At 41.0% G+C, this 27,804-nt stretch overlaps 1 protein-coding gene across 2 annotated transcripts in view; it reads left to right on the top strand.

Annotated features, from left to right (window-relative positions):
• The window catches only part of EZR (ezrin), a 70,146-nt gene that overhangs the window by 20,896 nt on the left and 21,446 nt on the right, over nucleotides 1-27,804 (top strand). For both annotated transcript variants that reach the window (XM_045010279.1, XM_045010278.1), the window contains exon 3: nucleotides 17,519-17,602. In XM_045010279.1, coding sequence (XP_044866214.1) covers nucleotides 17,519-17,602 — 84 coding nt within the window. The remainder of the gene's footprint in view (nucleotides 1-17,518; nucleotides 17,603-27,804) is intronic.

The raw sequence follows: 27,804 nt of genomic DNA, 5'->3' as shown, positions 1-27,804 counted from the left end.
GATCAGAAAAGGCTAATGCCCTCAGGCCAGAAGATTTAGTGACTCCTAAAGGGGAGTTAGACAGAATCTAACTTAGTATGTTGTTTTCTGTTCAAAGTAGATAAGGTGTTGACTCCTTTACAGTGATGTGATAATCTGGTATAAACAGATAAATAATATCTATTCATATTTCATACCATCATTGATGGGAGGCTTTGAGGTGACAGATTGCTCCTATTTTTCATAATAGTCACTTTTTAAAAATTGATTAAAAAGCTCTAATTCAGTAATTTAAACACTTTTTTAAAAAGTCCTTAAAAACACAACCAACAAAACAAATTTACATAGTTTAGAGCAATGGTTCTCAATTTTTTTTTCCTGTGGACCACTTGAAAATTGCTGAGAGTCTCAGTGGACCACTTAATGATCTTTCCAAATGTTGTTTGTACTGTTAGCTAACTATCATAAAGCACTTTGGATAAAAGTGCTATATTAAAAAAAACGTAATTAACATTTTTTGGTTCTACAAATAAAAGCGCACAACTCAGATTTTAATATCAGTTGTCTTACCTTTCTAATGCTGCCATTGCAGCCCCCGAGCTGGGGCTGGGAAGGAGGGTCGAATCTCTCCCTGGCAACCACAGCCTTGGAGCTGGGGAAAGTCACCTCTTTCTCTGGCCACCACAGCCCTGCATGTCCCAAATTCCCCCCACCCCCGCTTCTCACCCCACTGCCCCCTCCCACCTACCCTCTATTCCCCGCAAGGCCACCACCTCACCTTACATGTGCATCTTCTTCAGGGTCCAGGCACCTAATTAGTGGAGGCATGCCTCCACAGCTCCACTAATTAGGTGGGTGGCCCTTCATTCTCTTGTGTGCGGCTGCCCAGGTGCGCACCTTAGAGAGAACTATCTGGGAACCACCTGAATGGAGCTTGCGGACCACTGTTTGAGAACCTCTGGTCTAGAGAGCATTACCTTTTTTGTTCCAGTTGTCATTTTATACAAAGAGATTCATTGCTTAAAATCAGGACGCTGGCAATACTACTGCTGTAGTGGCTTGTATTTTTTAATAGCTTTTTTTCCCTTCCCACTATCCCAACACTTTCAGCTACATTTGAGGGAATTTCTGTTGAATCTTGTGATGCACATTTTATCTTACAGAAACTGCTATAAGATGAATTCAAAACTGCTATCAACAGTACTATATGACAGCTCCAAAATAATACCAACTCAATTAAACTAAAATTGTGGATTTTTCAATAAGCATGTAATATGTACAAAGTGTAACTGTTCTGAAGGTAGACGCACTTTTAAATAAGCTATTTAGTGCACAACTTTAAGTCCCCAATTCATGTGTGTTTGGAGGCTGGGATGGAAGCTGTTTAGGATGGAAGCAATTATCAATCAATTGCTAGCAAACCAAATACTATACAAGTTCCTCTAGACAATGGTTCCCTAGATTATACATCCTAAATTATTTGAGCAAGTATAAGTAGATACCATCCTGCTCTGAAGGGATTTACCTAGACTCTGCCTGAGATTTGTTTATCTTAAAAACAAAACAAAATAGTAGAAGGAAAGTCTAAACTCAAAGTTCAGCAGAAGTTGCCGGGGAAGGGTTTGCAGAAGTGTAGTTTGGAGAAGCTCTTCTCAATAAATAGAGGGAGGGGAAGCCACAAATGTCAGGGGCAGCAGAAGAAAGCGTGTAGGTGGCAATAGGGAGGGAGTGTAGTTGTTGGCAGGAAATGGGCGTGGAACATGAGAAGCTTGAATTGGAAGGTGAGAGGAAGCCAGTGAAGGGCACTGTGAGATTGATATGGACACACTGACAAAAGAGGAGGTATTCGACTTTTCTAATACGGTAACTTTTTTGTACAGATGCAGAATGGTTCTTTCAGGATCTACAACTGAAGCTCTGTATACAAACATCAGTCACTTTTATTTGCTGTATTGAGGGTTTTTTTAGTGACTCATCTCTACTTTTTCCCCCCCCCCCCAGCATATATTTTGGATTTTTTAGTAAATTCTTTTTCTGATCAGAGTTGAGCAAGTCCTGTGTAATGAATGACTGACTTAACAAACCTAGTCTTGTCTTCCACTGGTGGAATGTCTGTGTGCTGATGGCAACTTTCTCAGACTTATTTGGTCTTGGTTCCTATTTTATGTGGGGCCATTGCCTCTGGATGCTTCCTCCCCTGCTCCCAAACTGTGTGTGGCAGTGACTGGTCAGATAAGTCTCCGGGTATGTTTCCTGATTTAGTCAAGTGCAAACAAGTTTTGTGAATACCGGAAATTAGATTTCATATTTAGCTTCTACAGATTTCTCAGATTGGCTCTCTATACATTTATGCCACTAAAATTTAGTGTCTCTTACTTTCCTGGAAGGCAACCCCTAAAAAGGAGTGAGTATGGTCAGAGGAATTCATTTTTAAACACCTGAGAAAATAGTCTTGATAAACTTTTCCCCTTCCATATCTCCATCCCAAAACCCACCCAGCTCTATTCCTCATTATGTACCATTAACTGTGGAGGACAATGGACTCATGCCTTCATGTTTCATAAAAGAATTTTTTATCTCCTTCAATTCTTGGGATCAACTTGGCGTAACTGGACTTGAGTCCAAAACTAATGAAACTCTTGTATATGTTGACGTTCACAAGCTGTTTGCAACAATGTCTATTGCACTTAATTTCCCACTCCTAAAATGGATTTTTTACTATCCCATCCAAGATTGGTTTAGCTATCAAAACAATGTAATGTTTAAAAGTACTCACGGGTAATATAAGAAGTATATTTGTACCTGTACCTGTCCTCACTGCTTTTCTCCTCATGCCCCCCCCCTTACCTCCTCACCTTGCTCCTTAAGCGTTGTGTGTCCCACCTGTCTCCAGAGAGACGGTGCATGCAAGAGTAACAGGGAAGAAGGGGAGGGGCTGATGCTTCCCCCGACACTGCTCAGGAAACTGCCGTGGCCGCATTTGGGAAATGGTGGTTTAACGTCTTGTCTTATTAGAAACTTAAGGGAGGGGGAGTGCTACTTTTTAGTAAAGAAAAAAGCCCAATGCTTCCATTTGTACATACTACACAACAAAAAACCTGATAATTTTAAAAGTAGGTCAGATTTTGAGACTAAAATTACTTGATGACCTTTACATATTTGCATGTGTGTGTAATTAGTACTCTTATTTAGTGCTTTTGTCCCAGGATCTCAATGTACTCCACGTGATATTGGGTCTTGCATCAACCCTGAAGCAGATAAGCATTGTGTGGTGGTTTTTTTTTTTTTGTTTGTTTGGTTTTTTTGCCGTGAAAATTTGAGACATTGGACCTTAAACCTGTCACTTATCTCAGACTTAATGTTTGTTGTTCAAAGTGTTAGGTTGGTACAAATGTAGTGTGGGAGGGGTTGCAGGAAGCTTATGTATGGGAGAGGAGGAGAAATGTTTCTCTGGGAAGTAGGTTTTTCTTTAAAGGGCAATTGTTTGAAGCTGCTCAGAAGTCAACAACATTGGAAGTCCTAGGGAAAGGGCTTCGTGGGCAGTATGAACGTGAGACTGTTGATGCAGGATCAATTAAAATTATCACATAGATATCATAGTCATATCTGTTTATGCACGTAATCTAACACTTTGCAGCCAAAAGGTTCCCAAACGCTGGAGCTGTTTACATAAAGCTCCACTGAAATTCAGCCACCTCTGGGATAGAGGGCAGTAGCTGTACGGTCACATGGTTTTGTTGCCTGTCAGTGGAATGGGGTAGGATGTTTTGGCCAAGGACACAGTGAAAACCTGCATTCTTGTTTAAAAACTGGCGTGGTATTTTCTAATATCCATATAGACCAGAGAGGACTCAGTTTTGAGTTTCTATCCCAGACACCGTCCCATTAAACGAAACAGTGCCCATTTATTTATCTTGGGCTGAAGAGCCAAGTTGGCCTTACTAATATAGCTGGCTGAAGAACAAGAATGAGTCTTTATGCCCCCGTCCTCCCAAAAAAGTCTATTTTTTCACTCCAAAAAACTTGATGTTTGAACAGCTCGATTTGTTGGGATTTTATCTTCTAATTCTAGAATTTCCAGACAGAGGTCTCTGTTTTTGTGCACCTTGAAGTTACTTACAACAGTGGAAACTAAGTGTAAAACCGTGTTCTACAATATCTTGGGCAAACACTATGGAATTAAGTTAAACCTTACTGAATGACGTTTAATAGCTTTGGGGCCCATTGTATTGAAAATGCATATGTTTGTGTACTATTGTGGGCTTGTATGGAACTTCGCTGGGAGGAAGGATTAATTTAATCTCTGGGAGATAATGTGAACTTCAAAAGATTACATTGACCAATATAGCGCAGACAATTGATCTTTTGGGACAATATATGTGAAGTGGAATTGCTAGGAAGTACTGGGCAAGAGGGGATTGCAACGCCCCACTTACAATTTAAGACTATGGAACTTTGCTCAGAGGGGAGACCTTTTGTCTGGTGATCACCTGTTACAGGAGGACAGTTCAAAGACCCAATCTGGATTCCCCAGGGACCAACAGACAAAAAGGATTTTTGGATAAATAGCCTGGTTTTAAACAGGCCCAGGGCATTCATTCTGATCCAGTAAATGGATAGGACCCTGAGTCCTTAGGGAAGCATTGGAAGGACTGACACCAACCAGAGCCCTTGCGTAGATGGATGGGGATATGATCTCTGTTAATCTTATTGGCATGTGTGTAGGCTCCTTTATTGTTTTTTAATGTTTTCTCTGTAGTGCTTTTCCCTTAATAAAATATGCTTGCTTAGAAAGAACTGTGTAGTAACTTCTAACTAGCAATGACCTTGTTTCATCTCTGAGAAGAGTAGTGAAGGAGGTCTGTTTAGTCAGGCTCTTTTGCTGGGAATAACACAGTGAAGGCAGAGAACTGTTCAGCCTGGAAATACGGTGGTCAGGAGAGAGAGAGGTGAGTCTCCACCTAAGAGCAATGGCTAGGAGTCCAGAAGCCTGAAAGTGGGTGCCCTTGCTGGATCACTGAGTGAGGATACAGATGTCGTTGCCCTGAACTGTGACAACGACCATTCTGACTTGTTGGCGTTTTTTACTCACTCTGCCGAGGCATAAATAATTACATGAGGGTAGGGCAATAGAGAATTGGGGCCTTGGACTAGCCACCCTAGAACCACAAATTCTCCTGTAAAGGAGGCTGTATTCTAGGCAACACTTTGCATTGCCATATTCCCATCTCTCTCACCCTCTCATTTCTTTATGTAAGAAAATAATTGTCAGTAATTGTCCTATCTCTTAAAAAAAATGCTTTAGGGAGAATAAAAAGAGTTTAGAGGACCAAATCCTGCCTACCTGCCACTTTATTCAATAAGTAAAACCTCACTAACTTGCACGGATGACAAGTGTTCTGCCTGTGACCGACTAACATTTGAAAGTGCAAAAAAAAAAAAAAAAATTCACAGAGCCCTAGTAAATGTATTATATAGCTTATAACAGTGTTTCTTTTATAGTTGTCTCTTGCCACCCTTCTATAGAATGGTAGCTAAAATTCATGGATCATGTTTCTTTGAATCCTTTAACTGTCAAAAGAGCTTTCATTATATTTATATAGCAAAGGGGAAGTATGCCTCAGCTGGAAAATGACAAATTCCTTGACCCTCATTCTTTGAAGTAGTTTAGCTGAGATTCCCCAAATGTACGTAATTAGCTTGGCATAGATTTCAGATTGTGACTCCTAGATCTGTTTCTAGGATGGTGCCAGTACAGGAACTCTTACTTAAATGAGAAATGTAAGTAGGTAGATACTACTGTGTACTAAAATGGTATTTAAGAAGGCATGAGTTACTGTATTAAAACTGATAGCTTTCTTGTTTGAAAAATTGCCCTTGAAGCACAGTAAATTAGACATAGTAAACATATGGGACAATCCTGAAGCTACATAATATACTTTTTAAAAAACTGATCTTCCTAAGGCTATTGAGCTGCTGTATTTACTTTCAGCATGTTTCTCCCACCTTGCTATGAAAGGCACAAAAGGTCTGTGACAAAGTCCAGCCTGTCCAATTTGAATTTTTATCCACTGTCTAAACATTGGTGATTGGTGTTCTAAATCTGCTTTGTAAACACTGAAAAATAACTTTAATTGTACTGCATGTTGTGGGAGAGGAGGGGGGAGGGGGAAGAGGGGAAATTTGTGTGAATGTGACCTAATGCCCATATTTGCTTGTAATGGGAGAAGAAACATTTAGCAGAAACTAATATCTGAGATGGAATGTTCAGTGTTAACAAGCAGATGTTGCATCATAGAAATGACTATCTTGTATAGAGGCAGGTATCTCGTAGCAGTCTGATAGTGTCATTTATTTTAGAGACATAGATGAATCCCATCTGGCAAAGACAAGTTCATAGCATGCTGTATGACTAAGAAGCATTTCTATATTCTGTAACTTAAAACTTTAGTGCCAGTCTAACCATGTTACTTGCCATGTTACTTACCATGTTATCTGTCTAGGTATATGTATTGCAGTTCTCTTCTTCCCCTCTCCCAGCAAGCTAAAGTTTTAAGCCAATCTGAACTTAATATTTGTTACCTGGGGCAGTTGGAGGCTGGCACTTTCAGAGGAAGTTGAATTTGGATCCTCCTATAGGAAAGAGGAGGATAGGCAGACAAAGGTGAAAGTAGTGCTGGCTGTTTCCTGGCTCACAGGTACACAGAAGACTGATTTCCTCCAGAGCAGTACCATAGAACTTCGGGGGAGGGACAATATGGTCACAGAGGGCGGTATAACCTTTAAAATCTACATTAAAGTCCAAGCATTATAAATTAGTTGACCTTTCTTTTGTACTATACTGGCACAGAACACTTTAAAAGATGTGTATGACATTCTCTGTCAAATGTCTTCCTTGATCTTTCTACTGAATTCAAAAAACTTAAAATACCAAGACAGACTGACTACTTTAGTGAGCAACAACATTGAAATAAGATGATCAAGGAGGGAGTGACTGGAAACAGTGGTAGTTTCCATAAACAGCTTCTCCTACTCATGTCTCCAATAGACATTTTCAAGAGGAGTCTTTTATTCTACCAGCAATGTTGGGTTACAAATTAATTATTTTAAGGGGATAAGCACAAAATTGGTTATTATTACTTACAACACAACTATTTTAAAAAGACTGGTTTAAAATTCCATTCTGAAATTTTTCAGTGGGTGTACGTGCTCACATGCTAAATCAAACAGCTTATGCTACTAAAAACATCAGACTTGCTGCCTTTTATGTATTTTGAAGAACTTTGGTTCAGAAATAAAGTAATGTTTCAAGAGAGCACACATAGCACATGACTTCATTCCATTACTGAAGTGAAAATACAAGCCTAACGGAAAACTAAGTAGAAAAGAACACTTTTCTCTCTGGCCACAAAATCAAGAATTAAAACAAATAGATCATGGATTAGCTCTGACTAATTCACCCACGAAAGCTCATGCTCCAAAACGTCTGTTAGTCTATAAGGTGCCACAGGATTCTTTGCTGCTTTTACAGATACAGACTAACACGGCTACCCCTCTGATACCAGCCCTGACTAGTTCTTGGCTTTAATTTTTTTTAAAAAAAGCTTAAATCTTCCTTAAACATTGTAGTTAAAATTGATAGTTGTCTGAGCCTTTGCTGAAGAATGCAAATACAAACCATAGATTTAAAATCTGGTTAAAAAGTCCTTGCTTCCTCAACTGCTTCAGCTTTCATACTCTAATCTTGTGATGGTCCTTATTTTCCAGACATTGGTGTCCTCTGCAGTAGAGAAGACCTTTATCCTATGTACCATCCCCTTTCCTTCCCCAAATCGTCTTCAGAATAAACCTTTCAGGTCTCATTTATGTACTATGTAAAGAAGAAGAAAAGGGTCACAAACTCAAATACTTTTCCTCTTCTTGTGGGTCACCTTTTAGGATAATGACAGAGGGGACCTACTTAGAAAAGGGAGATGGAGAGGAGGAAGAGGTCTTGAGTTTAATTGCCCTTAATGAGGGATTAGTAAACCAACAAACTGGCCCTGCACGGTGTAAGTTACAAGGAGTCTGGAACCCATTCCTGAAAAACACAACAAAAATACTCAGTGAGTGTAGTAGATAATAGCATAAAAGCTGTTTTAACACTAAGTTGCATTTTATGCTTTATAGCATTTTATTTCAAAATCTGCTGCGACTTTAAGAGGTCATCTAGATTGCTAAAGACCTAATCCTACAAAGAGAATATGTGGCTGGATATCAGTGTGGAGTTCCATTTCCTTCATCGGGGTCCTGTGCAACTACAGGCGTCTGCCTCTACTGTTCTCTCTCTGCAGCTTCTGAACATTGGGCCTTATCTAAACACAAGTTGTACCAATTTAAATGTGTTTAGAGACTGGCATAGTCAAATCAGTGTAACCCCTCCTGGTGTGGATGTTCTTGAATAATTTCAAATTAAAAATCTATTCAGAAGTGTCCACACAATCAGATTTGCACAGAATTTTAACTACCCAGTTTCTAAACCTAGTTAGTTGAATCAGTATGACCCTTGTGTGTACAGTGAGGCTTCTTTTCTTTAGTACAGGGGTGAGGAACCTTTTTTGTATCAGGGGCCATTGACCCACAGAAAAAATCAGTCATGGGCCACACACAGCCCTGGTGCAAGCTCTGGGGTGGGACTGAGGATGAGGGGTTTGGAGTGCAGGAGGCTGGGGCAGGGGGTTGGGGTGCAGGAGGAGATTTGGGGTACAGGCTCCGGGAAGGAGTTTGGATTTGGGAGAGGACTCAGGGCTGGGGCAGGGGGTTGGGGTGGGGATGCGGGGTCTAGGAGGTTAGGTTGCAGGAGGGGATTCTGCAGTGGGCCAAATCCATCTTGCGGGCCGTAAGTTCCCCACCCCTGCTTAAGTAGGTCACTTTCTGCGTCACCAGTTTAGGAGTGGAAGAAGTTTTAAGTGTTTTCTATGTTCATGAGCTCCCAGTCTTCTACAGTCCTCTGATATATTGTGAACTCTCAGCTTTCTCTATTTTTGGGCCAGCAGATTCACATCTTATTAACCATTTTTCAGTCCATACTGGACATATTCTTCATATTCCTATCACTAAATGTTTAAAAATCATGGGTTGGACCCAAAAGATTGGCCTAACAATGCTGATTTTAAAAAAATAAATCTGGGGTTTGCTTGCCTTCTGGTTTTAGAGCCTTTAGGGTTCATGTTTTCAAGCTTTTTCTCTGCATCCATGAGGGCTAAAAATTAGGTTTTTAAAAATCAAAGCTGAGATTCTTCCATAATAACTTGTTTCCAAAAGCTGGGGCTATATTTAAAATATCAGCTCAAGACTTGTGATAAAATTGATTCTCACTTCTGTCCTTTTGGTCCTGAACCAATCAACACTAATAATACATGAATGTCAGTAGAGAGGAGTCCCCCTTTCAGTGTCTTTCCTGATATTTTGTAACATGAAAGCACTATTGCTAATAGCAGATGTTTACCAATAGCTCTTTCTGTAAACAGCTAAGGCTGAAGTGAGATTACCACCTCTAAAGACTTAGTGCAGATCTGAGAGGGGAATTTTACCATATGGTTCTATGCCCAGATACTTCTTATATCAAAGACCGTAGGAATTATTTGTGTATTGGGAGGGCAGAAATTGGACTTCTGTCATGTTGTGTTAGAGATGAGAATTTTGCTACTGAAAGAGCAGAAGTTTTCTTATGTGTGTAATGCATAATGGGGGGCATATTTGCATGGTGTTCACACTCTCCATCTTATTGCAACCATAATATTTTTTAATTGCCTATGATTTAAATGTAGCTTAAAACACAAAAAGAAAATGCTAAGGAAAGCAGTACTTAACCTCACTGGATAAGGAATAGTAAAGACTAGAATTTCTGACCACAAGGAAGATAGAGTTAACAGATGACTTGACTGAACTATTCAGAACTTTAGAGTAAAACCTAGGGCTGTCAATTAATCACAGTTAACTCACATGATCAACTCAAAAAAATTAATCGTGATTAATTGCATTGTTAAACAATAGAATACCAATTGAAATTTATTAAATATTTTTGGATGTTTTTCTACATTTTCAATATTGATTTCAAAGTTCACAGTGCTCACTTTGTATTATTTTGATTACAAGTATATACACTGTAAAAATGATAGTATTTTTCAATTCACCTCATACAAGTACTAAAATGCAATCGCTTTATTGTGAAAGTGTAACTTACAAATGCAGATTTTTTTTGTTACATAACTGCACTGAAAAACAAAACTGTGTAAAACTTTAGAGCCTACAAGTCCACTCAATCCTACTTTTCATTCAGCCAATTGCTAAGACAAATAAGTTTGTTTACATTGACAAGGGATATTGCTGCCTGCTTCTTATTTACAAAGTCGCCTGAAAGTGAGAACAGGTATTCGCATGGCACTTTTGTAACCGGCGCTGCAAGCTATTTACATGCCAGATATGCTAAACATTCGTATGTCCTTTCATGCTTCAGCCACTATTCTAGAGGACATGCTTCCATGCTGATGATGCTCATTTTAAAAAAAAAAAGCATCAATTAAATTTGTGATTATACTCCTTGGGGGAGAATTGTATATCTCCTGCTCTGTTTCACCCGCATTTTGCATATATTTCATATTATAGCAGTCTTGGGTGATGACCCAGCATGTGTTCGTTTTAAGAACACTTTCACAGCAGATTTGACAAAAGTCAAAGAAGATACTGATATGAGATTTCGAAAAATAGCTACAGCACTTGACCCAATGTTTAAGAATCTGAAGTGCCTTCCAAAATCTGAGAGGGATGAGGTGCTTTCAGAAGTCTTAAAAGAGCAACACTCCGATGCGGAAACTACAGAACCCGAACCACCAAAAAAGAAAATCAACCTTCTGCTGGTGGCATCTGACTCAGATGATGAAAATGCATCAGTTCGCACTGCTTTGGATCATTATCAAGCAGAACCCTTCATCAGCATGGACGCAAGTATACTGGAATGGTGGTTGAAGCATGAAGGGACATGAATCTTTAACGCATCTCGCACGTAAGTATCTTGCAACATCAACTACAACAGTGCCATGCGAATGCCTGTTCTCACTTTCAGGTGACATGGTAAACAAGAAGCGGGCAGCATTATCTCCTGTAACCAACCTTGTGTGTCTGAGTGATTGGCTGACCAAGAAGTAGGACTGAGTAGACTTTGTTTTATTTTTTGAATGCAGGTTTTTTTGTACATAATTCTACATTTGTAAGTTCAACTTTCATGATAGAGATTGCACGACCGTATTGTATGAGGTGAATTGAAAATTTTTTTACAGTGCAAATATTTGTAATAAAAATATAGTGAGCACTGTACACTTTGTATTCTGTGTTGTAATTTAAATTAATATATTTGAAAATGTAGTAAAATCCCAAAATATTTAAAATAATGGTATTCTATTGTTTAACAGCATAGTTAATCACAATTAGTTTTTTTTAATCGCTTGACAGCCCTAGTAAAAACTGATAAGTCCTTCCCATCATCTGACAAGGAGTTGCTCTGTATAATGTACTTATCATGTTTTACTGGTGGTTACATTATTGCCCTGTGTCCTATGGAATTTACTGCTGAAGGAAAGAAATAAGTGTGTTGCCTAACTTTATGGTCTTTTAATTTATAAAATCACAGGTGTTACTAATGTAAAGGATCTCGTGTATCAGGATGTAAGATCACTATTAGTGTGGGTGGGTTGGTTGGTTGGTTTTTTCCTCCTCCCCTCTGGGTACAGCATACAACAATTGGCTGTACAGTGGTTAAACTGGCCCAGTTTTAAGGTGGGTGTCTTCTTGGAATTAACTGTGGCCAGAAATAGGCAAATAGAAGAGATGGATCATACCACTGATCGTGTTGCAGGATTTATGGGAATTTTTCATACAAATTCCTTTTTAAAATTGAACTTGAGTGTAACACCTTCTGTTAAAAGATGATATCTTGCCCTAGGATATGGCTTTTAAAAAAAACAAAACATTAATGCTTTGTAAGACCCTTATGATTAACAGGTTACCTGGAAAACAAAAGGATCCTTTTGAAACTACCACAGCTTCTACTACAAGACTTACTTATAAATAGGGCCCTACGAAATTCATGGCCATAAAAAAATGCGTCATGGACCATGAAATCTGGTCTCCCCTCATGAAATCTAGTCTTTAACCTATACTATATAGATTTCATGGGGGAAACCCACATTTCACAACTTGTGGGTCCTGACCCAAAAGGGAGTTGCAGGGGGATTGTGATATTGCCACCCTTACTTCTGTGCTGCCTTCAAGGCTGGGTAGCCAGAGAGCTGCCGCTCTGGCCAAGCGCTGAAGGCAGCGCCTCCCCGCAGCAGCACAGAAGTGAGAGTGCAATACCACACAGTGCCACCCTTATTTCTGCGCTGCTGCCTTCAGAGCTGGGCAGCCAGAGAGCAGTGGCTGCTTACTGAGGGCCCAGCTCTGCAGGCAGAAGTAAGGGTGGCAATACCATACCACAACTTCTGTGTTGCTGCTGGCAGCAGCTCTGCAATCAGAGCTAGGCTCCCAGCCAGCAGCCATTGCTCTCCAGCTGCCCAGCTCTGAAGTAAGGGTAGCAATACTGGAACCTTCCCCCCCCCCCCCCACCCCCCATAACCTCACAACACCCCTTGTCTCTTCCCCCCCCCCCCAGCCCGCACAACTCCTTTTTGGGGTCAGGACCCTTACAGTTACAACACTGTGAAATTTCAGATTTAAATAGCTGAAATCGTGAAATTTACGATTTTTAAAATCCTATGACTTTGACCAAAATGGACCATGAATTTGGTAGGGCCCTACTTAAAAAGATACTGCTGATCTGAAACTGGATTAAATAGGTAGGAACAGAACAGCCTTATTTATGGGTGGGCCTGAATGAAACTTTTCTTCATACTTCCACTTTTCTGTCCCAATAACAAGTAGGCTGTTCAGAGCAGACATTGTTCAAGTCTAAATCATAGGCTTAGTATTTCATAGTCCAGTAGATGAGGCTTGTAAAAACTGTGATCTTAAACCTGAACAGTTTGACTCAAGGCTGGGTGTAAACTTATTTTATGATCATGCTGAAAAGCTAAGAGAGGAGATGATTATATAGTTCATCACTTGCACAGTTCTCTCTGGCTCTGGGATGGGGTGTGTTCATTCTCCTCATCTTTTCCACTCCGAGTGCACAAGAGTGTCTCTGCACAGGCCATGCCATGTGTTTTAGGTGTGTGGTTTTTTTAACTTCTGTATATGAAAACACAACACAAAATATTTAATACATTTGTTTAAGGCCCTGATCCTGTAAACATAAATACATATACATACATATATAATGCCTACTTAATTCTATGCATGTGAATAACCTACTCAATGTGCGTAAGTGTTTGCAGAATGGGGGCCTAAATGTGGAAAGACAGTGTCTTACTGTTTAGCACTTGTATATGCTAGAGTGTAAATATTTCATACACTGTGTATAGTACATACATTATCCCTTTAATTGTCTGAGCTTCTACCATATTGGTGAGATTTTCTCTTCGCTAAAGGCCAAATTTCAGTTTTGGGATAATGCCAGGATTTACTAGTGATGTCATAAATGGTGAGCTGTCGTGCTGTCCCGTGCAGAGATGACTTCCATTTGGAAGTCTCCCTCTTAGGCATCAGGCTTCCTCCTTAACTCTCCTCCACTGAGGTTTCTGTTGCTGATAGAGTGCCAGTCTGTCTGCTCCCACCATAGCATCTTCTCCAGTTGTATGTACCTATGCAATTTAGATTGTCAGCCTGTTTGCTTTGGCTCTCATCTGTGGCCACTACTTTCTTATGGGCCTTGCTGATTACAGCTCTGGCATTGACCTCACCTTATTGGGGGGAGGAGGGGAACCTTGTAATCCCTGACTCCTACCAAGGGTCTCAAGGAGCCTTAGACTCTAGTCACCTCCTTTGGTACAAGTTTTTGGTCTCTGAGGCAAGGTAACATGTCTCCGTGTGAATATCCCAGAATCAGCTTTTAGACGGACCACAGAGTTCTTGCTTAGAATAAGGCTTATTGGGAGACAGGAAGTGCAGGGGGACCTCTTAGATGGAAGACTCTGTTGCCTTACCAGGAAGGCTACAGATCCTTGAAAGTACAGTGGACAATTGAAAGCACAGTCTAGAGATCAATGAGGAGTCCTTGTCTGACCTTTTTGGCACTGACCGAGATCCAGGCCCCAGAGCCAAGTTCTTCCTTAGTTCTGCTGGCCACATAGGCCTGGGCTATACTAGCAGAGGGATTCGAACTAAGATACGCAACTTCAGCTACGCTATTTGCATAGCTGAAGTCGAAGTATCTTAGTTCGACTTACCTGGCCGTTCTCACGGTGGCGACTCCGCTTACTCCTCCTGCTGAGATGGAGTGCGGGCGTCGATTAGCAGATCGATTTATCACGTCCAGATGAGACGCGATAAATCGATCCTCGATACATCGAACACTACCCGTTTACTACCCGCCGGATCTAGACGTATCCTTAGTTGATCATGAACCTTTTTTGAAATGCAGACTGAGAGGGTTCACTAACCTAGTCTCAGAGTCCCTTCATTGTCTCAGTCAAGGGAAAATTAATATTTGGATGAACCAGGAAGCCAGTCCAATACATGTTTAGCATTACGGTATAGCCCACTACAACAGAGAGCAGATAGTTTACATGTTAACAGTTTTGCCCTATGTTCTTACAGCTAACCCTGTTCAAACAACTTAAAAATAAATGTGAGATGTGGGACCTTTATAAGCAGTAGTTGATTGTGTGGCTGTTTCTGTAGCTTCTTAAATATTAAGTATAACCAGGAGGATATCTCGCTATTCGAGTACTTAATCTTTGATATCCTTTCAAACTAGGGAGCTAAAGAACTCTTAATATTCCCCCCACTCATACAGTAATGATGCGCTAGTTGCTACTAAAGCAAGAAGTATATCTTGATGTCAGTTGGAATGCCATGTATAGGAAGGTAGTAGGATTCAGATCTGTAGTGGTAGGGAAAATATCCTTTCAGACTCCTTAAAATCTCTGCAAAAAATGTACTTTACCCCACAATGTGGCTTTCAGCCAAAAGTGTAAAGAATCTAAAGGAACTGCAGCTTTGTATTGTATGTAAGGATTAGGAATGTATGCATTCCTTAGAGGGTGTGGGGAGAGATTAGTATATAATCTGACTTTCCTGTGTTGCAGGGGGTGGGCAAGAAGATTTCTTAATTGGCAGGGGTTAGATCTTCAAATCTTGGTCTTACCATTTCTAAATAGAGCTTTTTTTTCAAGCTTTCAGTGCCCCTACCTCCCCTTAGGTACCCCTAGCACACATTGTTCAGTTGGAAAATCCTTCCCTTTAGACAAGAAAGACTTTTTTTTTTTTTTTTAAAGCATGGAATTGGGTACTGTCTCACATTTTAAAGCATTCTAGAATTCTGCAACTACTAAAGCTAGGGTGGAAAAGAAGTTTTCTAAGAGTTTAGATTCAGTTGAAAAGAAATCTAGAACCTGCAAAATTCTCTTGTGCTTGACTGTTTTTAAACAGTATCCTTTTATCTGAACAAATCCTTAAAGGCATTGGGGTCATCTAGCAGACAGCTTCTGGGGTTTGGCAACTGTTGACTCTCCAATAGGTAAATAACTGGAAAGAAGGAATGAAGAGATTTTTCTAATAACTTATTTTAATGACTCTTGGAGCCTATGTAACTCACTGAAAGTGTCTTATGTTTTAACTCGAAGGTGTTCCATTTTGTAATTAAATACATTAAAATTAGTATTGCCAGTATTTTACAGTTGATGTAAGTGTAGTTTCATATATAAATTATAATTTTCAAGGGTGGTCTCCAGTATCTACATTATTTTTAAGTAATGAAAGCTATTTAAACTTGAAACACTGTGCAAAAGGGCAGATATTCCTCTTCTCTCTCTTAATCCCAGTCTAAAAATATTTTTAAATGTCACTGGTATACAAGTTCCTCACCTATAGCAGACTTTTCTGGTCTGTTAGTTTTGCTTTCTGTAGTGTTGCATTCATAAAATGACGTGTCCATCTTTTCACCCTAAGGAGAAGGAAAAATACACCAAGCTGTACAATATGTAGCTAATAAATAAAAATATCCTTGCATTATTTTAGAAATGCAAATTATACAGGAAGCAAATGGTGGAATAGTGATTCTCCAACTTTTTTCATTTGCGGACCTCTAAAAAAATTTTTGAATGGCAGCAAGGACCCCTTTGGAAATTAGATAGTCTGCAGACCCCAGGAACCACAATTTGAGAACTTCAATAACTCAGACATAGGTTAGGGGTTTGTTATAAAAGTGGATAGGTGAGATTCTGTGGCCTGCATTGTGCAGGAGATCGGACTAGATGATCATAATGGTCCCTTCTGACCTTAAAGTCTGAGTCTATGAACAAAGAAGGAAGAGGAGAGCATTGCATCCCCTTTCCCTCATCTTGTGTAGCAAAACTGTCTCTGGTTTCAAGTTCTTGTTCTCATGGTTTATTACCTCTCCCTTACCAATATTTATGTTGCAACCCTGAGGGTGGAGGAAGGAGTCTTCCTGAGGTGTGCAAAGTGCAATACTTTTTAGGTGACAGTATTGTTGTATCAGACCTTCAGATAATCCTTTTCTGAGCTGCCATTACTGTGCTGCTCCTTATGATACTTCCTGCAGTCTTGGTTGCTGCTTTCCTGTTTTTTTTTGTTTTTTTTTTAATTAATAGACAATTTCTTTGTTACTAGTAGAATATCTCTAGTGTTCTGCATACAGTACTAACCTTTCTATTTTATACACTTGATCACCTTTCTCCTTTTGCCTTTGAAATAAACACAATCAGATTTATTATTAAAATATTTGTTCCACAGTGTTCTTAAACCTCCTTTAATGCCTTTTTGCATGCTCAGTAGATCAGTTATAAGCATAATAATTGATGTTTATTGGATTAATACTGATTGGCTTGGAAGAATAATCAACTGCCTTTTACCTTTAAAACCTTATGTTAAATCTAGCTCTAGCATAAAGGGGAGCTGAATTTAAACTCCTAAATTTAATTTGGTCATTATGACATTCTTTTAGGATTAAGGGGTGTTTTAAATGCAGTGTGCAGTCCTTGCTCACCATGTGCTGTGGTCAGAAGCAATCAACACTAAAATGCTTTCTCATTTAATCAGAAGTCCAATCCAATTCCAGGCTGAGTAACACAACCTGTGGAGCAATCTGGATAAGTCAGTGCCCTTAATTAACTTTGTCTATGTGATAACACAAAACTCTAATTGAGGAATACACTAAAATGTAAATAGTCTTTTAAAAATAAAGCGAGCGAGAGACTGGAGCCATTGTTAATGCTCATCCTCAGTGAGGTGAAGATGCCTACGATGCCTTTAAGATTTTTTTTACTGGAAATAATGCTTTAAAACATGTACAGTACTGGTTCTATGAAATATACATATAGTTCACACTGGTTGTATGGTTTTTCAATATTTATTTTTTAAATCACTGTACTTATTTTCTCTTCAGCTCAATGTTCGAGTTACCACTATGGATGCGGAGCTGGAGTTTGCCATCCAGCCCAACACTACAGGCAAACAGCTATTTGACCAGGTCAGTTGTGCATGTGTGTGAAACCATTTTAGATTGTAAGCTCTTCTTCAGTCATGAACCATTTCTCTTCTGACTTTGTACAGGGCCTATCAGAATGGGGTATTCTAAAGCCTGACTGTTGCCTTTGGACTTAACCACAATAAATAAGCAAAGATCCTTTAAAAAAATAATTGGCCACTATTTTTTTTATGTTCAAGATAACTAACAAATAAATGGTATGTTTGTCAAATATCCACTAGTGCATTCACCCAGCCTTTACCGCTCTTGATATTTGCCTTATTCTCTCCAGCAGAGACGCTTATGGGTTGTCCTCTCAGTATGGTGAACACAATAAACACAAATTTGTGAACATAATCACCCCCCTAATGAGCCTCTGCTAGAACTCAGTGCACTTTCTGTGAGGTTGTATTATCTTACGAAATTACTCAGTCATTTAATAATTATTAATCTCACTCTGAGACTTTAAATATTGGGCATCTGTCCCTGCTAGGGGATTACAAAGGGAAGGAGGCAATAACAGCCTGGAATGAAGGGGCAGTGGTAATGACTTTAATGGCTTGTATTCCAAAGGGTATGAGAGAGGCTGATTAGTATCCCTGGGGCCCACATTTCTCTAGTGAAGCCCATTTCCAAGTGATTATGAATCTTTCCCTTTATATTGATTTTCATTCTCTGGGTGCCAGAGGTATAGTAGAGCATGCTGGAAAGGTTTCACTGTGCCACCTTTGCTAGTTTCTTCCATTGCTGATATGCTGTCCTGTGAAGAATGAGCTGTTTAAAACTTTCATGTGGGTAATGTCTTACCTTAAGCTGATGGTATGTCTTGTCTAGATTAGTGACTTTTGTCTTTCTACTGATGTAGAAGGACATACTGTAGAATGAGCCCTGAGCTACAGTACACCATTAGATCAACATAAGCTGCCCCTATGTTGACCTAACTATATCATTGTACACACTACAGCCTTGCTCCCTCCAATATAAGTGCCCCACTACACTAACATAATAGGGCCTTGTCTACACCACAAAGCTTTGTCAGCTAAAGTTATTCCGCTTTAATTAAAGCGCTTTAATTAAAACTGCTGTTGCATGTCCACACTGTTGGCAGAGGGCAGCTCTTGCATTGACACAGAGCAGCGCACTGTGGGTAGCTATCCCACTGTGCAACTGGCTGCAGGGTGCTTTGGGAAGGGTTTGCAATGCCTCATGGGGCAGGTATAGCGTCGCGTGATGCAGGTTTCTCCAGGGACATCCTACTAGGTTGAAAAAGCAGCTGACAACTGAAGTGTGTGTGGGGAGGGAGAGGAGAGTGGTGTGTCTGGGGCAGGGGAGACAGCAGGCTGATCGACCTATCCTGAGGCAGGGGGCGGGGGACACTCACCCCACATCGGGCCTTGGTGGCACAGCAGTCTCTCCCAAAGCAGGCCGCTCTGACTGCTTGTCTGTGGTACTGTGATTCCCTCCGAGTTCTCCCACAGCCTCCTCAGCTCCGCATCCTGTGCAGGCAGCTCTGTGAGCTCTCAGTGTGAGGGATGTCAAAGCAGCACAGCAGTGTTCCCCACCCCTCCCGTCCCTTCTTCCCCCCCCCCCCCCGCCCCCAGCGTACGGCAGAATAGGAGCATTAACAGGACCCCAGAAGAGTCAGGCATTTTGCATATTAAGTGTAACCGCTTTTTACAGGGCACAATCCACCCTGTGCATTAGGACAAAGCAAAGAGGCTGGCCATTAGTGTCAGTGGGTTCTTCAAGACACACGGGCCTTCTAGACCAGGGGTCTCAAACTCAAATGACCCCGAGGGCCGCATGAGGACTAGTGCATTGGCCCGAGGGCCGCATCACTGACACGCCCCCTTGCTGCCCCTGGCCCCACCCCCAATCCACTCCTTCCATGAGGCCCCGCCCCTGCTCTGTCTCTTCTCCACCTCCTCTCCTAAGCGCGCGGCTCCCCGCTCCTCCCCCCTTCCCTCCTGGAAAGTGCTAAGCGCCACCAACAGCTTTTTCAATGCACTCTTCCAATCCTTGAAATATGTCACGTCCCGTTGTGGTACCCTTCAGTGGCATTAAGTCTAGCAATTCTTCAGTTATATTCAAATTGCAGTCCACACCTCTAATGAACACTGCACACTGTGCGGTATCTGATACATCTGTACTCTCATCAAGAGCAATTGAAAATACTTCAAAGTCTTTTGCCATTTGAATCAATTGTTTTTGCACATTATCAGCTAAATCCGTTATCCTGCAGGCAACTGTATTTGCAGACAAGCTTATGCCTTCAAAAACTTTCTTCCTATCAGGACATAAAATTTCACTGGCCTTCATAAGACATTCTTTTATGAATAAGCCTTCTGTAAAAGGTCGCGATGATTTAGCTATCATTTCGCTTATCACAAAACTTGCTCTTACTGAATCTTCGCTAGACTTGTTAATCCCTGAAAATAAATTTCTTTGCTTGGCAAATGCTGCTTTAAGTTGCTGAACTTTTTCCTCTCGGATTTTTCCGGTGAATGCATCATATTTTTCACGGTGCATCGTGTCATAGTGCCGACGCACGTTATACTCCTTGGGAACAGCAATCGTTTGCTGACAAATAAGGCATTGAATTTTATCTTTTACCTCTGTGAAAAAATATAAATTCTCCCATTTGTCTTGGAAAACTCTTTTCTTCCATGAGTGTTCTTTTTTTTGACGAAGTCATTTCCAAGCAGTTTTAATAAATATATACACTCAGTAATGCACCTCACTCAAAGGACAAAACACGCACTTAGATTTACTGCCTAAGGCTCTGGGAGGGAGTTTGGGTGGGGGAGGGGGTCTGGAGTGCAGGCTCTGTGCTCGGTGCAGGCTCCAGGCTGCGGCAGGGGGTGGGGGTGCAGGCTTTGGGACGGAGTTTGGGGATAGGAGGGGGTGCAGGGGTGAGGGCTGTGGGGCTGAGGGTGAGGGGTTTGAGGCATTGGAGAGGCTCGGGGCATTGGAGAGTCTCAGGACTAGGGGAAGGGCAGCCTGCCCTGGCCCTAGTGCAGGGAGGCGCTAGGACCCTGCGGCAGCAGGTGATGCCGGAAGCCGGCATAGCGGAGGAGGAGTGGAGTCAGCGTGAGCTCCCGGGCGGTGAGGGGGCAGCAAGTGGGGGCCGGGAGACACTGGGGGGAGGCGCGTGGGGGCGGCAGGTGGGGCCAGGGGAGAGACCCGGCCCCAAACATTGAGGAGCAGCGCGTGGGGAGCTTAGGCACAGAAAATAACTCGGGGAGGGGGGCGGGGGTGAGGGGAGTTTGGCGGCGACAGGAAGTAACTGGGGGAGCTCCGCGGGCCGCAGGGAAGAGCTCCGAGGGCCGCATGCGGCCCGCGGGCCGCATGTTTGAGACCCCTGTTCTAGACACTGAAGAACATGGGCAGCCAAACTGTCTTCTCTTGCTGTTGCTCCGAGGATATGCTTAAAAGAAACAGCATGAGCTCATCTCTGATATCACTATTGGGAGGTGGGGCCGCTATGGCTCAGAACAAGAACGAGGTAGTGATTGGATTGAGGCAAGTGGCATTTTTATAAACCTTTTTATACCTTCTTTTTGTGCATGTAATACCCAAGAGTTTTTATTGACTGGGTAGAACAGAAATAGGCTAAGAATGGCTAGGCTTGCTTTTCACAAAGACCTAGCTGTACATATATAAGATGAATTCATAGCTCTGGCTTGAAGGAGAACTTGTTTGTAATCATAAAGACTCCTGTATGCCAACAGAGCATTAATAGTGCCTGGAAAGAGACTCAAACTGTACACAAAAAAGGCAAGATTAGCTTAACGTCCCTTAGAAAATGTTAAATGAGTTGGGTCAAACAGTTTTTCTTTGCTCCTCTACTGGTCCTTTTAACAAAAGGCTGTGTAGTCTGTCTTTCAGCTCAAGTAGGCAGAACTGGCTGAATAGCATGCATTCTTTGTACAAATGTTGTCAACACACTTTGAATGACATTTCAGACAAGAGTTGGCCCGAGCCAACTCAGTCTTGTGGGAACTGTGCGGATTCCTTTTTTATAGAAAAGATAGCCTGAGTAGCTTTTGTTTTGCTCTGACTTGCAATCACTGCTGTACTTGAAAGCTAACTTGCAATATCACATTTTATTGTAAGAATGACGCGATTTTAATTTCTTTTGATCACTACAGACCTGGGCTAGATTTGAAATCTATAGACTGTTTGCCAAATCTCCAATAAAATAACTTTTAATTGAAGCAGCATTTAGTTGTATGACCTACCTACCTGTAGATCTGGCTTGATTTTCTACCCAGAAAATAGAGGAGGGTTGCAGCAGGAAGGGGGAGAATATATTTACTTCAATCTTTCAGGGTATAACTTTCAAAAGTTCCAAAGTCTCGCTTTCTAAAATGATTTAGGAACTACTGAAAAATCTTATCCTCAATCTTTAGTGTTGCCTGCTATAGATGCAAGTCAAATATTTCAGGCAGAAGTGATTTGTTTTAAGATGCTTCTTCAAGTATCTAATCAGGCGAGGTGGTGGTATACTAAATATAGCTAGCTTTTGCATAAATGGCAGAAAAGTCTCAAGATTTCTTAGCTACAATTGAACTTTGATGTGAAAAATGATAAGCTTGAAACAAGTTTAAAAAATAACAGGAGTGGCAAAGTAGTGTTGGCTACTACCTCTTACAATGACTTACCGCATCTACCAAGATTCCTAGGAGTACCTTTATCTCTCACCCCTGCCCACTGTTCTTTTTAATAGTCTTCCATATGATTGGAATGAAATATCAATGAAATAGTATGCTGGGACAGAAAACTCTTTAATCTGACATGGTCTTGCAGTGTCTGTTGCTGGAAAAGTAGCAAGGTCTTGCAAATCTCACACTGAAATGAGGGAAATTAAAAATAAGTATGTCTGCTTTGGATTACGTTAACATACATTCTCCATAGACACATGGACCTCCCCAGCCCTCTCAGCATTTACCCCAATATAGAACAAGGTCTTGAGAAGATCTCATTTAAAGTCTCATATATCCCATCATGATACTCTGTTCCAGCAACTCTTCCCATCTCTCATCAAACAATTAAAAAGAACAAGAGTTGGGGATCAGTTCCCCCTCAGAAACCAGTTAACTCCGGGGGTTGCAGGTGAACAGCAATACTCAGCTATGTGTAATTGAAAAGCTGCATTGAGAGATTGTCGGGTTTTTATGTTCTGAAGGGGTGGGGTTGAAACTTAAACTGATCTTTATTTTAAAACTCCCACACCTGAATCTTTTCTGGTTGCTGAGGCACTCTGCTGTGTGACAATAGCTGCTGTTCAGAATAAAGCTATAGCCTACCAACATCTTGCCATAGTCCATGCAGAAGTTGGCTCTCAAGGACTCCCCAACAGCACAATGTAAGGGGCAATTGTAACAAGGCAATGACTAGAAGCAGGCTTTCTATATGAATTAAGAAAAAGAAAGTTAGTATTTATTTTTAAAAAATCTATAATAAACTACAGTAAAGGGATATCATCCACTTAAAACCTTCAGACTGTGTGTGTGGTGGTATGGGGGTTTACCTTAAGTGACAGCTAAGATTAGAGAGAAATTATTTTCCTGCTCTTTCATTTTGTTGACTTTGCATTCTGTGTGTAGAAACAGTGAAACTGACTAGGAACGTAAGACTTGCCAGACCCAGGATCCATCCAGTTCAGTATCCTGTCTCCAGTAGGGTCCAGCAACAGATGCCTTAGGGGAAGGGGCAAGAAACCCTACATTAGGCAATGTGTGATCATTCCTTCCCCCCAACACTTACTTGTCCTAACCCCTAATAATATTAGATTTGCTTATATCCTGAAGCATGAGATTTAATATCACTACTCAGTCAGTCCATTCATTATGTGTGGGCCTTTTCCCAGCAATGGGAGACTTTAAAAGGAAAGGTGACTGTGAACCCAGTTTTCATTACTAATGTACCAGCTTATTTCCAATTTAAGGTCACAATCTGTGGACTGACAGTGAATTTTTTCATGTGTGTGTTTTAGGAAGTGTTTTGATTAAAGAGCATTTCTAGTCTGGCAAAAGCCACCACTTTATTGAACACATCTAACTTGGGCTGCAGAACCCTTGCTGCTGGTGATGTGAGAGTATGAAAGGAATCCGATAACTCCAGCTATGATATAGTCTTTCAGGGCTGGCAATCAGAATGCATCTTCATTATGGGAGGCAGCACACTTTATCTAGAAATCCACAGAGAGAATGGGTTTTTCTCCCCGCCTCCATGTTTAGAATCACTGTCTGGAGCAGAATTGGACTTTAAGTAGTCTTCTGCTGAAAGGAGCCACAATGTATGCTATTCTCTCAAGTTACACTGTCTGTATAAGTGTCTGTAAATACACCAGGTTCTAGAAGAGAAACAGATGTAGACCACTGTTTTCCTTTTTGGTAAACATTCTAAGTAGGACTTTGATATTGTTAAACTTACAGATTTCAAAAGACAAGGGAAAATATCTCTACCTTCAGACTAGAATGTAGAGCACTGGAAGTATTACATCAAATATTCATCTTAAGTTGGCCTAATTCATTACCCCAGTAGCCTATTTTCAGGCTTTCGAACATCAGTTGGTTTTCTGCTTGCAGTAATGTGAAGGGTTTGTCTATATGGGGGAAACTGATAGACTAAGTTATTTATTCCACTATTCAAAACAACTTCCCTAGGTAGACAAGCCCAAACAAGCATGTAAATCTAAGTGTACCTGAAAGCAGCACAGTAAGATTGAAATCTGCATGAGCAGGCTCTAATACATGTAGTGCAAGCTCTGCGGATTACTAGCAAACTGTTTTCAAACTTACTGTGTGTATGGCAGACCTCTGAACCTTTATTTAATTAGGAACTACTTCACTGGCTTGTGTGAAGGTGTGGTTTTTTTTTAAATAAAATAGTTAAGCCTATGAATGTTCCAATCCCTTTCCTTTCAGATCAGGCTCATATTCAGAGTCTTCATACTTTTCCTACAGTACATGGAGTTTCACAATCCTGGATTCCTAAAATCTTTCAAAAACAGCCACTAGTTTCTGCACGGTAACTTATGAGTAATGGAATGGGATCAAGTTAGTGGCACACTCACCTCCTCTAAACAACTTCTGAGAATATACTTTGGAAGGCAACACCTACTTTGAGAGCTGCTGGGTTAATTAACAAACAATTTTTGTGATTAAACTGAAGATCCTTAGTCCAGTTTGTGTCATTCTGTTTGTATATTCACACTGATCAAACATCAGTTAACCAAAATTTAGTCCCATCTGTATCAGTGACTGATCTCCCATCTTTAATACAAACGAAATAATCTTAAAAGTACTAAGTTATAAAGCTACATACTATCTGCTTATTTTTTAAATATCATATCACATAATTTAAGTACCTATGCAAAGTGTGAGCAAATGTTAATTCTATATGACTTGTTAAAATCACAGACCATCATGGCGTATGAGTGAGAGTATTTTCACATTCTTGTGATCTGTGAAAACCTATCTTGATTGTGGTGCCTGGAGTTAACATTTTGAAATCTCCAGAGGTAAGGGAGCAGCATCTGTCAAGTAGACCATTTGTAATAGCTTGTCAAGGTGAACTAGGTTACCCCTGCAACAAGGAGTAGTCAATTTATTTTTTTAAGCTAAGCTACAAATTTCTTGATCAAGGTATAGTCAGGGTCCAGACTCCAGAGAAGAAAATAAAAAAATAAGTAATTACAATTTCTGGGTCCTTTCAAAGGCATCTGATGGGGTCCAGATTTGGCACATGGTCCACCTACTGACTACCCCTGCCTACAAATAAACTAAATGATGTATGCTATCAGCTAAAGTAGTGTCTTGACGTTTTAAATGAGTAGTACAATTGCTTTATTTGATCTGGAAAGAGCCAAATGACCCTTGAACTTAAAGGCCTTTTTAAATGAATTGTAACCTTGCTGGAGAGTAGATTCAAATATAGTTCTGTTGAACATGATTTTAACTTAAACTGGGTCAATTACACTGAGAACAAGGCTTAAGTCCTTCATCATTGCAAAAATGAGCCAAATCCTGCTTGCCTAACTCATGGAGTATTCCTATTGGCTGCCATGGTATTTGCTAAGAGACCACTCAGATACGAGCAGTAGGATTAGGCCCTGCAGTGTGACACTGTTGTAGGCAATAAAAATAGCTTTAGTATGTGGCCTTATTTTTTCATCTTCCCCTTTCAGTTAGCATGCTGCTGTTAGTTGGCTTTCATAGGATTGCCAAGCATCTTACTCCATCTGGAATAAATATGAGACCCTAGAATTTGCTGCTTCAGTACCCTTCCCATGGTCAAGATGGCAAGTAAAGTGCTTTTTTTTTTTTTTTTTAATAAAAGTTGTATCTAAAGGTCTCAATGGTGAGCTGATGCATGTATCCAGTTACTGGATTTTTGTAGTTTGATCTAGGTTTTCTGTATTGCCATCCCCACTCAGCCAAATCCTGATTCAAATCTCAAAACTCATGAGATTAAAAAAATCTATAATAAAAGGCGGCCTTGTCTTCCGTTGCTGGCCGGGGCGGCTCTAAGAATTTTGCCGCCCCAAGCACGGCAGGCAGGCTGCCTTCCGCGGCTTGCCTACGGACGGTCCGCTGGTCCCGCGGCTTGCCTGCGGACCTCCTGCAGGCACGCCTGCGGGAGGTCCGCCGAAGCCGCGGGACCAGCGGACCCTCCGCGGGACCAGCGGACCCTCCGCAGGCAAGCTGCCGAGGGCAGCCTGCCTGCTGCCCTCGCGGCGCCGACAGAGCGCCCCCTGCGGCTTGCCGCCCCAAGCACGCGGTTGGCGTGCTGGGGCCTGGAGCCATCCCTGGTTGCTGGGAGCAGATTTTTAAGTTTAAGTTTCCACTGAGATAGGACTTAGGCACCTAAATGCATTTAAAAATCTGAACTTTGAAGACTTAAGAGCTCTTTTTTTTTAAGCTTTTTTCTGCAGCCATGCAGGCTAGAAAACTATATATTTTTCAGTTAAACTTGAGTCTTCTCTGGAGTGCAACAGGTGGGACTTAATAAAAACCTCAAATCATGACACTTGCCATAAAATCATGAGAACTGGGCTTTGTGCAGCAGAATGGATTATGAGCATTGGCATTCTTGTCACCATTATCTCCCTGCCAGAGAGTTTGGAGTAAAGCTCATTTCCCTCTCTTCAAAATATACCTAGACCTCAGGAACCTCTCAGGCTTTTTGTGATGGAACAAACCAATTCTGCAGCTGGGAAAGAGGAGGGATTTTAGTCAAGTACCAGTTGCTAGTTGAGGTGTGTTCCTCTTACCACCCACCACCTTCCAAACCCCCTGGTTTTTATTACCATGTTCTGATGAGAACATAAGATTAGTTTTGACCTAAAGTCTATTTTTAGTAAAATTAGCTTTTCACTTATGAGCCAGCCAAAGTAGGGCATTCTCACTTGTGCAAGAGCATATGCCTTCTTTTTTTTTTTTAAAGGTACACTTCAAAGAAGTGGGAAATGGCCCCCACAGGTGTGTGAGATGACCTTTATGTTCTTAAGTAGGGCATCTAGCTTGTAATTCCTCTGTGTAACCTCTCCATTGAATTCCAGTTTCCCTTGAGTCATGTGCATTGCTGTAACTTACAGATTGTCTATCACTAATCAGCCATGGCTATTGAAACTGTAACCCCCCCAGAGTGGTAATCACCATAGTTGCTGGGGTTTTTTAAAGGCATTCTCACATGCTAACTGCCAGCTTCTGGCTCATTTGGGTACTAAATTCAAGGAAAACAAACTGTGGAGTGAAGGTTGGGTAAGTGCTCTGGGGAGAGGAAGTTTTTGGACTCTGAACAAGATGTTTGCATGAGTTTCACTTTTATAAAAATGCAATTAGTGGAGTATTAATGAAACTACCTTCCTACATGCATGAGAAATCTGAGCCGCAAACACCTTGGCCTCTGTGCCCTGAGTGGCATCACAAGTACCATAAACAAGGGAAGGAAAATAAAAACGCTGTCCCAGTCTAAATCTCAAATCTGTTTCTGGCATTTGTGGTGTCACCTTTTTTGACCAGAGAAACAAGCATATCTGCAGTGCATAGATTACATGATTTTAAGAAGGTACCAGTTACAGTAGAACACTAATTTGATCCTTGAGAGGTTCATATACTATTTTGATGTATTATAAAGGATTTTCTAAACTCTTTGCTGTCATGGGGTAAGAGGGAAGGTCCTTTCATAGATCGGTA

The sequence above is a fragment of the Mauremys mutica genome, chromosome 3, assembly GCF_020497125.1.
Source record: "Mauremys mutica isolate MM-2020 ecotype Southern chromosome 3, ASM2049712v1, whole genome shotgun sequence".
NCBI classification, from domain to species: domain Eukaryota; kingdom Metazoa; phylum Chordata; order Testudines; family Geoemydidae; genus Mauremys; species Mauremys mutica.
This window is presented reverse-complemented; position numbering and strand designations above follow the sequence as displayed.